Source organism: Pongo abelii, chromosome 6, assembly GCF_028885655.2.
Source record: "Pongo abelii isolate AG06213 chromosome 6, NHGRI_mPonAbe1-v2.0_pri, whole genome shotgun sequence".
Classification (NCBI taxonomy): domain Eukaryota; kingdom Metazoa; phylum Chordata; class Mammalia; order Primates; family Hominidae; genus Pongo; species Pongo abelii.
Genome location: NC_071991.2, coordinates 104,602,808 through 104,614,980, shown reverse-complemented (window position 1 = coordinate 104,614,980; position 12,173 = coordinate 104,602,808). Strand labels below are relative to the sequence as shown.

The 12,173-nt window shown below is 35.5% G+C and overlaps 1 protein-coding gene and 1 non-coding gene across 20 annotated transcripts in view; both read right to left on the bottom strand.

The window, feature by feature from the left end:
• Nucleotides 1-12,173, bottom strand: part of BCAP29 (B cell receptor associated protein 29) — a 49,582-nt gene that overhangs the window by 18,044 nt on the left and 19,365 nt on the right. For all 19 annotated transcript variants that reach the window (XM_054558911.2, XM_054558921.1, XM_054558925.2 and 16 more), the window contains 1 exon segment: nt 11,248-11,356. In XM_054558911.2, coding sequence (XP_054414886.1) covers nt 11,248-11,356 — 109 coding nt within the window.
• Nucleotides 8,131-8,274, bottom strand: LOC112134531 (small nucleolar RNA U109). The gene has a single exon (XR_002915941.1). It is a non-coding gene; the product is annotated as a small nucleolar RNA U109 (small nucleolar RNA).

Sequence of the window (12,173 nt, the reverse complement as noted above, 5' to 3'; positions counted from 1 at the left end):
GGCATTTCCTAGAGGCTACTTGAAAATATGATGCATGGTGGTGGTATCTTCAGAACTCAGCAAAAAAGTTTAAGACCCTGGATTTCTGGTACATAAAATACACAGTAGATTCCGCAACCTAATAGTGGCTGACTAGCCTGCAATGGTGTTTATTTTTTTTTTTGAGACAACATCTTGCTCTACCACCCCAGCCAATTTTTAAATTTTTTTGTAGAGATGAGGTCTCACTATGTTGCCCAGGCAGGTCTTGAACTCCTGGCCTCAAGCAATTCTCTCACCTCAGGCTCCCAAAGTGCTGGGATTACAGTTGTGAGCCACTGCCCCTGGCCTATAGTGGTAGTTTTGAGAATGTTGTTGTTATGGTCCGAATGCTTGTCTCTCCACAAAATTCATATGTTGAAACCTAATTACCAATGTGATCGTATTGGGAGGCGTGGCTGGGGAGTGATTAGGTCATAAGAGTGGGGCCCTCATTAATGGGATTCGTGCACTAATAAAAAGAGGCCCCAGAGAGCTGCCTTTCCCTTTCCATTATGTGAGAACATAGCAAGATGGTACCATCCATGAATCATGAAACAGGCCCTCATCAGAGGCCTAATTTATTGGGGCCTTGATCTCAGACTTCTTAGCCACCAGAACTGTGAGAAATAAATTTCTGTTGTTTATAAGCTACTGAGTCTAGAGTACTTTCTATTAAGACAGTTGGTCAGGCGCTTGTAATGAACAGGAGTTGGTCTTAATGTTAAAAATGATTTATACTTGAATTTCTGACATTAATAAGTTATTTAATAAATTTAATATATCTTAGATATCAACCCAGTAGTTCCTTTTTAAAAGAAGCTAGAAAACCACTTGTACAGCCTATCTAGGAGTTTCTTCTGGTTACTACTGGTATAAAGCTATTAACGGAACAAATGCAGACAAATAATGTTTTTCTTCCACTTATTAAGCCAAGGTATAAACTGTGTTTCTTATTTCATTTTGTATTTCAGTGGATATTAATAAATCTAATGAATACTATCACTCCAATTAGGGGAGGCTATTATTGTCTAGACACATCTTGGACTGTTTCCCAGTCCTTTATCTCATTTTATAAAAATTATTGTGTTTTGGATGTCTTCCACCTCCTTTTGCAACTGCATCTGTAACCAAGGGATTATATAAACTTGTTATCTGACATGTGAATATGCTTATTTTATTTTGAGTCATATTATTTTGGAAACAGCATATAGAAGAAAAATATTATTGGACAAGGAGGCTTTAGATGATACATCTAAGTTGCTATTGCAATTTTCTTAACTGCAAAAATGGGCTTCTATCACTTGCCAGTGGCTTTATGGAAATACTGAGATATTTCCTAAGAATACTGGCCAGATTCAATAAGAGACTGCTATGTCCTAGGTTATGGTCCATTAGATATTTTTAAAGGCACATGCATCATTTATTAATATAGGAAATAACTTCAACTAATGTTACAGTGACACATAGTAAGCAAAAATATTTGTTGTCTTTCCAAGTGTCAAACGTTCACTTATGGAACTATTTGCAAAAGTGGGAGGAGCTGGTGAGACTAATGTACCGTGTAAATGTATTGTATCACTGTGATTTCCACCTGAGATAACAAACACTGCCAGTAAAGCTCTGCCGGGAAACGGAAGTTTTTAGAGGCATTGGCATGACAGCTAAAGTTGGGCTGTTGTACAACAGCTGTAAGGATTGAGCCAGAGGAAAACATATTTTATTTGAAAAATTTCCATATGTCTAGTGTTGGTTTCTTTCCAATTTATTTGGTTCTCTTTTTGAGAATTCAAGAGTGTGATACACTGGAGCTATTCAGTATTTAATCCTCACCTGTACTACTCCTTTGCCAATGATCACTTATTGGATTGTTAATCTACAGTAATGCTTCCAAGATACTTGGAAAGCAGACACACAAACTTCTGTTCAGTAAGGACATAAATTGTGGTTTAATTATATTATCTTTTTTTGTAAATGCCTATATTGTCAAGTCTGTGTAGGTAAATTAAAGGTTTACGTTTTATTCATCACTTCAATCAACACCTAATCTCTTTTAACCTCACACCCATCTGTTGATAAAGTTTGTTGATAGCTATAAAGTTCCTTTACAGCTCTCCAATCCATACCTTCCACTCCAGCTCTGTGACCACTGTCCTCATTTTCAGATTAGATTATTAAGTGGATTTCTCACGTAGTTGCCCGGCTACTTTAATCCATTGTCTATAATGCTGTCAAAGTGATTGCTCTCGTGCCTAAAAACCCTCTAAGAGTGCCCTGAAAATGTTAACATACAAACATGCCATATGAGGCCCTTCAGGATGGCTTCTAGGCCTACTGCTCAACTCTCTCCACTGGTTCCATCTTATTTTACACTCCAGTTGCCTTGGGCTCCTTGTAGTACCTCAAAAGTGCCATACTCCTTTGGTTACATGCTGCTTATTTTTGTTATAACACCTTGTCCATCTCCTCCTACTTCATCTGGCTAATTAATGTCATCCTTTAAAATGTCAAGAAAGTGTCGATCTCCAGTGTTGGCTTCTACTACAACTCAAGTTTCACCATAGCACATATTGAATTGAAGGGCAACTATGCCCTTACTAGACTATGGACTACTCAAGAAACAAAGCTGTGTCTTATCTGTCTGTCTGAGTACCTAGCATATTGCCTGGTATTGGTAAGTGTTTAAAATATCCTCCTTGAAGGAATGAAAGAATGAATAAATGAAAAGTGTAAGCTTTAAGCATTTGAAAAATTCACTTGTGTGTAAACAGTTCACTTGGAAATGATAAATGTCAGGTGAACAATACAAAGTGTTACTTTAGTCACCTGATAGGAATCTTGGTTGAAACAAGATAAAAACACCTTCAATCAAAAACCAAAATACTCAGGATAGCCAAAACAAAGCAAACAGACCATTCTTGAAATATTTTGAAGAAAATCTACTCATGTTACGAATATCTCATACTACTCCAGAATCAAAAATAAAATATAAATAAATAGTACCACAGAATCCAGCCCAATTAAAAAAAATCCCTAAACATTGATTCTAAGAATGGGGCAGGAAATGTTCAAGATAAGCCTGGAGTATCTTGTAATGCCAGAAAGTAAGGAAGTGCTCCAAAAATGAAACAAACAAACAAACAAATAACCAAAATAGAAATGTGTCAAAGGGACACAGGAGCCAAATGAAAGAGCTCCCAATGGTGAAAGCTGGACAACCTGAACAATAAACTAAAGTAGTATTAAATTATAACCCAAATTATAAAATAAGTACCTATGAGTCCATACTGACAAACAAATGGTAGAGAACAGACAAATCTGTGTAGAAGAATTCCAAACAATTTACACAGATACTCTACTTTCAAGGAGGTTAAGCGTAACTTTCCTTTCTTTTTTTTTTCTTTTTTTAATCCACTCATTTGCATACTGATCCTCATTTCTGAAGTGTGGGCTGTGAACACTGACTCACAAAGATTACAGTATGGAAAAAGGAGGGAAAAGAGGAACTTTACAGTTCAGAAACTAGACAAGCACTATTTTAGCCAGGTGATCAAGGTCAACATCAAAACTGATAAGTTAGGTTAATAATATGTACTCTTGATACAATGTGATGAAAGCTGGCACATTACCTCTGTGACTTTCAAAACCTATACAAAAGTAGAAAACATGGAATCCAGGCTGGGCACAGTGGCTCACACCTGTAATTCCAGCACTTTGGGAGGCCGAGGCAGGCGGATCACCAGGTCAGGAGTTCAAGACCAGCCTGGCCAACATGGTGAAACCCCGTCTCTACTAAAAACACAAAAATTAGCTGGGCATGGTGGTGTATGCCTGTAATCTCAGCTGCTCGGGAGGCTGAAGCAGAATTGCTGGAACCGGGAACCGGGGAGCGGACGTTGCAGTGAGCCAAGATCGCGCCACTGCACTCCAGCCTGCACTACAAAGGGAGAATCTGTCTCAGAAAAAAAAAAAAAGAAAAAGAAAGAAAACATGGAATCCAGGAAAGAGGGTATCAATACAGGAAAGAGGCAAAGGAAATCCTCATAATGATGATGAATATATAGTTGTAATAATATGATATAGTAAAAGTTATGATATATTTAAATTGAAAGGATGGAGGGGGATGGGAAGTATGAGGAGCCAGGAGGGAAACTGGCTGAGATAAAGAGATCTAAGTCCTCGTCTTCCCTATAACAAAGTCAAAGATAATATCCCATACTGAAAGATCAAGAAAAAACTACCTAAACATTGCATTTAGAAACCTGGAGGCACACACCAGAGAACATTTTTTTTTTGAGATAGGGTCTTACTTCTGTTGCCCAGACTGGAGTGCAGTGGCACAATCTTGGATCACTGCAACCTGTGCCTCCCAGGCTCAAGCGATTCTTCTGCCTCAGCCTCCCACGTAGTGGGGATTACAGGCATGTGCCACTACCATCCGGTTAATTTTTATATTTTTAGTAGAGACAGCGTTTCACCATATTTGGCCAGGCTGGCCTCAAACTCCTGAGCTCAAATAATCCACCTGCCTCGGCCTCCCATAAGTGCTGGGATTACAGGTGTGAGCCACTGCGCCCGGCCTCAGAGGACATTTCTAAAGGAGTTGAATGTAGTTGCTTCTGGGGACAGGGCCTCAGGAGACTGCTCTTTTTCATTATAAGCCTTGTGTTACCATTTTCCTTTAAAAATATGTATATGTAAAACTTTGATAAAATAAAAAAAAGTAAACGGTGCTCCAGATAAATACTCCCTTTTATAACAAAGGCTCTCAGAGCTGGGAAGACCTCTAGAGATTTAGTCCCATTTTTTATTTCCCTAACATAATTATAATGAAAAGAACATGCTAATTTCTTTACTCAAATCATTTCTTCTGCCAAGTTTTATTATTCCATATCAATGGTTCTAATAAATGTTCTAAACAAACAGCCACACTCTAACACTAATGAGAATTGGTTCTGTTTACTGGCATATCCTCTCTTCTCCCAATGCCCTACATTTAAGACTTGTGGCCCCATTTCACATAGCACACTTGTGTTCCCATTTCACATAGCACACTTGTGTTGTGAGCTAACAGATGCATAAAACCTGCCAGATCCTGTCCTAAAGATCCTAAGATTGCATGAAACATTCTTCTAAAGTGAAGAATATGGCTTAATTAATCACCTGCTGAACTTATTAAGTTTGGAGAAAGGGAAGTTACTGTGAAAAGATTTTTCTCATGAAAAATAAATATAATTTGAAGGGTCAAAAAGCCAACAATGAAAATAGTTCTTGATAGTCAGTTTTGCTTAATTACATTATTTGGAGCTATATAATAGACATTAAAGTTTAACTAGTTCAGTCCCTCATTTTACAAAAGAGAAAGCTATGCCTAAAAAGAGTCAATGACTTCACCAAGATTACCCAGTGTATCCTCAGATTTTGCAATGTAATTCATGTAACTTAGCAAAAGCTATATGAACAGCTTCTAATATTTAAGGTCTACCAACAAAGTAAAGTTGGAATACGGCCAATTAATTAGATAATTCAAGCCAAAAAACTATCACCCTAGATTACCTGGGTATTTGGAAGAGGTTTTTTATTTTTATTTTTAAATTCTTTTTACAATAAAAAGCTATCTTTTTCATTAAGCAAAAGAAATTCATTGTAGAAAATAATTTAAACTCTAGGAAAAAGTTATTTGTTGTACATGCTAAGGAAAACCACTATTAATAGTTTAGTGTTTTTTCTAATTGAAAGTGTTTTAAAACTAGAGTTGTACAGTTTAATTTTTGTACCTCACTTGGCCATAAACATGAACCTTCCATAAGTTGATATCATTAGAAAAGTATTTACCATGAAGGATTATAGTAAACATGCATATCTAGGTATGGAATAAGACAGTAGAAAAGAACACCAAAGCATTCAAAGTAATTATCTCCTGTGATCTTTTAGGGGCTACATCAATGGACCCCTCAACCATACAGCACTATCATTCACTGCACCTAGTGTGACACATCAACTTCTAACAGACCACTCTGGTTTTTGCTTTGCTCTTCTCACTCAGGACAGTAGTATCATTTCAGTCATTTTTCTGCCATTCTATGTCCATCAACACATTTAGAGAATTGTGCTTGATTACATCTTTATCACCTGAAACATTCCTTGATTCAGTATGCATTTAGCACTCTCCACTCATGTTTTAGGTAGACTAGCCCATGTTTCACACTGGGGAGGAAATGAATCCCTTTATGTACATATGTTTGGTTCACCATCTGGACTACAAGCTCTTCTGAGAAGAAACTGTTTTCTCTTGCTTTAATGTCCCTCTGTAAAGATTATAAAAGCTTTTCCTCAGGGTAGACATCGTTATGTTTGCTAATACTGTGAATAATATATAAGGTATCTTTGAATTTCTGTCTTAATATCTTCCCTATAGCAATTCCTCCTGGTTACTGAAAGACACATAGTTTATGAGTATAGGCCTTGATAACAGATAAGAAGCTCACAGGAAAGGGAAACATCACAACTAAATGGGAATGTAACAGGGAACCAAACAGGATGCAATATCACCATTATATATTAGTCCAAGAAAAGTACTCCGACAGCAAGCAAACCCTTTTTTCTGTTTTGACAATAACATCAATATGTGAAGATAACACAGAGACGAACTAATAAATACTAATAAATCCTTTATTTACCTAACTAAAAGGATTGGTCATGAGTTTTATTTGCTTTAAATAATTAAAATACTATTAATTATATATTGCCTATTGGCACAACCATCAAATAAACTATACTATTCTTTCTTAACGCAGTTTTTTTTTCAGTTGATACAAGGGACAAAGGTGTCAAAGGAGCAGAAACTTCCAGACATGAAAACAAATAATATGTTTTTTTCTTATTTAAATCACAAAAGTGCATTAAAAGGCAACAAAGCAAAACAAAAACAAAACAACAAAAAAAAAACAACAAAATGACCAAAAACAGCAAACTGTTTTTAGGCATTAATAATTTAAAAATAAGCTGGTGGCTTTGATATAACTGTAGGTAAAAGATAACTAAGTTCATGTCCACAAAAATTTACAAGTGTAAAACATGCTTAGGGCAAACTTTTAGAATTTATTTTTAGATGAATATATGGTTCATTTGTAAGAAACTGGAAATTCTATGCTTTTAAACTTGTATACAAAGCTTATGTCTTATTCTTAACACTGAAGAGGCAGGAATTTCGGGTTTTGGGTATACAGAAAAGCAATTCCCCTGTAATTTTCTATCTTGTCTTGATCTCCAATTTCTCTGGAAAAGCACTTCAGCTATTTTTCACTATCTGGTCCCTATGTTAACTGGCAATAAAAAGTAAAAAAAAACTTAACATCTTCAAGGGTATTAAAGTTGCTCTCTAAAAGGTAATTTTAGTTTTGTTCAAGGTAAGTCAAGGTGATATGAAAGCATTTATCCAGGAAGATAGTTGAATTATCATTATTTTAAGGAGGGGACTAAGGGTTCTGTTTCCTGGTCCAAATCTAGTATCTCTATTGCATGCTGCTAATACTTAGGTACCCGTAATAGGTCTTTACACTCAGTTTCTGATTGTTAGTATATGCTTTAAGAAATTTATTTAAAGTTTGATTTATCCTCAAGAGGCACACTTTTTAAGGAAAGTGTTAATTATGCTCCACATTAAATGACTTTACAACGATTGAATTACTTGGAAAGTTCTTTTAAAAACTGCTGAGGCCCAGGCACAGCAGTTCATGCCTGTAATCCCAGCGTTTTTGGAGGCTGAGGAGGAAGGGCTTGAAGCCAGAAGTTCAAGACCAGACTAAGCAGCAAAGCGAAACCCTGTCTCTACAAAAAATTAAAAAAATTAGGTGGGCATGGTGGTGCACATGTGTAGTCCCAGCTACTCAGGAGGCTGAGGCGGGAGGATCTCATGAGTCCAGGAGTTCGAGGTTGCAGTAAGCCATGACTGCACCACTGCACTCCCACCTGGGCGACAGTGAGACTCTGTCTCAAAAAAAAAAAAAAAAAAATTGCTGATGAAACAAAGAAGGAACAAAGGAAAGCAGGAACAAAGAGAAGAAAGGCATGGTCAAGAAATTTCCCCCAACTACTGTTTTCTCTTTTCCTTTATGTAGGAGACATATACTGCTAATTCAACCTTTACTACAAGATTGGCAGCCCTAAGAATTCCTTTTAAAATATGGGATGTTTTTTATATCTATATGTATTCCTGCTCCTAAAAGAATGAAGAACAGACATTTCCACATGCAGCTCAATCACTTTTTAAAAGATATTTACTTTTATCATTGCTTGGATGCATACAATGACTGAATGCTACATATTTCTAGTTATAAGAATAAAGGAGACCGGGCGAGGTGGCTCATGCCTGTAGTCCCAGCACTTTGGGAGGCCAATGCGAGCAGATCACGAGGTCAGGAGATTAAGACCATCCTGGCTAACATGGTGAAACCTCATCTCTACTAAAAATACAAAAAAATTTGCTGGGCGTGGTGGCAGACGCCTGTAGTCCCAGCTACTTGGGAGGCTGAGGCAGGAGAATGGCGTGAACCCGGGAGGCAGAGCTTGCAGTGAGCCAGATGCCACCACTGCACTCCAGCCTGGGCGACAAAGTGAGACTCCATCTCAAAAAAAAAAAAAGAAAAAGAATAAAGGAAGGTATTCATTTATGAAAATAAGTAGTTTTCCTGGAAGAGATCTTTAAAGCCAATCTCCTTGGACATCAGAAGGTTTTTCCACTAAATACAATGTCTGTGCTAGGGTGATATTACTGCACGGAAGCACCGGTAATAGTTTACAAACTCTGGTCAAAATAGGAGTCGGAGGTTAAAAACTGAAGGTGTTTGCCACTACTGACAGAGTGTTCTTAGTAGCTTTTTTTAAGAGGAAAATAGGGTGTTTTCCATATGAATTTTCTTATCCTTTGTGTTACTTAAATCTAAGTGAAACATTTTCTTCCAAGTGTATTAGTGGAAACACAACGTAAATACAAAAGCTGCCTCCAGAATGCCACTTTTTAAATTTGGGGCTAACTAGCTTAAATAAACATTTGTATTTATGTTGTGTTTCCACTAATACACTTGGAAGAAAATGTTTCACTTAGATTTAAGTAACACAAAGGATAAGAAAATTCATATGGAAAACACCCTATTTTCCTCCAAAAAAAAAAATTGCTTTTTTTACTCAATTTTCAAATGTAAGATCTCTTTCTAAATCTTTCTTAAGCCTTGTCACCTTAACACCCTCAATATTTAGAAATCAATGAATATTTCTGAGTGGTACTGTGCACAAAGCATTGTACCACTGAATTCATCCAAATCATGCACTATTAGTTGATATATTTTCTTAGTTCTTACCTTACTGAATTTAACTGGTTTAGGTCAACAGAACATGATCAAGGAAACACCTTCTTTAGAAATGGAACTTTGATCTTCTCAAGGTCATTACAAATGTTATTTTTTAAAAAAACTTAGGATAAATAGAACGTGTTCATAAAATATTATACATCTTGCTGGAACCAAACAGGACACACTCAAACAGGTAAAATCTGCCTTTACCTGAACACTAATTCACTTTGAAAGTAGCTCTGCAGTCTATACTTCAAACACAGAAGCTGGTATCAGTTGTTATCAGATTGTAAACACAATGCTTACATTGTCAAAGAGTTCATTTTCTCTAAAATCTGATTTTGTCTTTTAAAGAAATGCTCATGTAATACTAAGTTAAGTTTTATGCCAGATTTAAAGAGTTAAAGCTCAAAATATCTCAGAGCTGGAATTTTTGAAAGGTGAAAGGAGAAACTAAATTGAGCAGGGTTAAGAGAAGTGTAGCACACATACACTCTTGTCTATCTTTTATTTTTGTGCCACCCTGCTTACAACATAAGAAAAGAGATTCTCGGTGGTTACAGAAAAAAGAAAGCAGGATTTTGAAAGAATATTTTTGTGTTTTGGAAATAGATGGTTTCATTCTTCAAAAGAATTAGTAGCAATATTTTATGCAGGGTTAAAAAAGAACACTAGTTTCTCTTCTGAAATGTCTGTTGTAAACCATAGATAACTATTAAATTCATTTTCATATAAACAATAACATTTCTTGATCATGTTCGAAATCTTTTGGAATTACAGAAAAGGCAACAGTACCAACTAGAAGATTCTTGAATTTTGGGCTATACCATGCCAACTACATAATATACCACTTTGTCTATAAGGGTAATTTATTTTTTAACTTATTGCTTCTGAACTGTCTTCTTTTTTTCACTTGAGATAGTAAGTAGGAAAGTGACTAAAGAATTTTGTGTCACATAAATATTCTCCGGAGGATTTTTGTTCTATTCACAGAATTAGCTTTTATTTTTATGTTTTCCATCTCAAATTCAAATACATCCTGATTGAAGTAAACCCTATCCAAACAATGTACCTTAACATCAACTGAAAGTGTGGTTTCTCAGTGTCTGGCCAACATAAAAAACTATCTGTTGTATGCAGAAATGTTGCAAATCATCAAGCCACAAACTTACACTCAGAGTTTTCTTGGATGACACTGAATTTGGGGTATCTACTCTTCTGCGCTGTGCAGATGCAACAAAAATAATTTGTTCTTTCACTAAGAAAAAAACACTAGCAAAACTTTTTTTTTAATGTAGAAGAAACTGCTGCCTTCAGGAAAATGGAGTTGGGATGCTCCACTTCAAGCCTACACTGCAATGTTATGTTGGAAGGAGGCACTCAAATTCTTAGCTGACATCCCAGATATTGTTGCCTACTCTGTGCCTACCCATCACTTTCAAGGAACGCTTTCCTTATGTCTAACAGGTAGAATATATTAGTGCTTGAAATAAACAATATATTTTCTTGTAAGAAAACTGTTCCCCTGCAATTGCTTCTCTGAGAGGAGGAATATACAATGATGGAAAAATGTGATTTATTTTATAAAAACACATTTATAAACAACTTTTTAGGAACATAGCTCTTTTGCTAAGGCAAGAACATCTGTATTTACAACACAGATCTGAAACACCTACATGTTTTTCTGTATAACAGAGCATGTTTCTCTTGGCTGACACAATGTTTTATCTTCATATTTGAACAAGAATTTATAAATAGGTCATTCTTGGTATCTTAGAAGAACATTTAGGCATTAGTTTTGTTTTAGGAAAAACAGTGAAGTGTACAGCACAAAATATCATGCTAGTCTTTTTACTTTTTCACATGTACACAAAATTACCATCTGAAGTCTTCCTTAATTCAGTTTTCAGTTTCTGCTGGTCTTCTACTAGTTTTTTATTTTCTGCTTCCAAAACACATTCTTCATCTTTACCATGGCTTTTCAAAATCTATTGCAAAAAGGAGATACAGGAAGAAATAAGCTTAGATTGCAATAGCCAGACATTCTTACAGAAAATAAGCTGAGTAACCTATCTAAAATTACCGGTTTGTAATTTATTCTTTGTCCTTTTCAGAATTTTATAGTTTTCTACAATGTACTTTTGCTAACAGAAACTTAATATTTGGGAAACACACAAAAAAGATTTCTTATTATGGCTGAAATCTCCAAAATGAACATAAGAATTTCTAGTTGCTATGATTAAAATAATGTTCTCAAAAGTATTTAGGTAAATAATGTCAGTCTTTCTTCCTCAATTAATGAGAAATGTAAATCTAAGGGAAAAAAAACAGTTCTGAGGATGATACTAATTAGAAAACCATTATGTTCTGATTGTAGAGCTATCTACTCAGCCTATTTTTATACAGACAAATTTGTAAGAGAAGAATATGTGAGAGTGGAGATGGGTAAGTGGGAAATGACAGGGCCATTTCTACAGCTGGAAAGTTCTAATTTTCGTTGAACAGTTTCCAAATTACTGTTATTCCATTAACCCTTTATAATGCTCTTTATATTTTAAAATTGATTCTGGCTTTAAAAATGTTAGTGTTTGTAGCTTATCTTTTCTAGGCAAGAAAAATTAAGATCCATATAGTAAAACAACTGATCAAAATAAAATTATCATGGAGTAAAAATTTCATAATCTGTATTGTGAACAGAAACTATAATTATCATCAGAACTAAGAAGCTGACTTAAAGAAATGATAAAGAATTTAAATTACCAAGAAAGACAAAGTAAATGTTTGAAAAACATAATATGTATACTG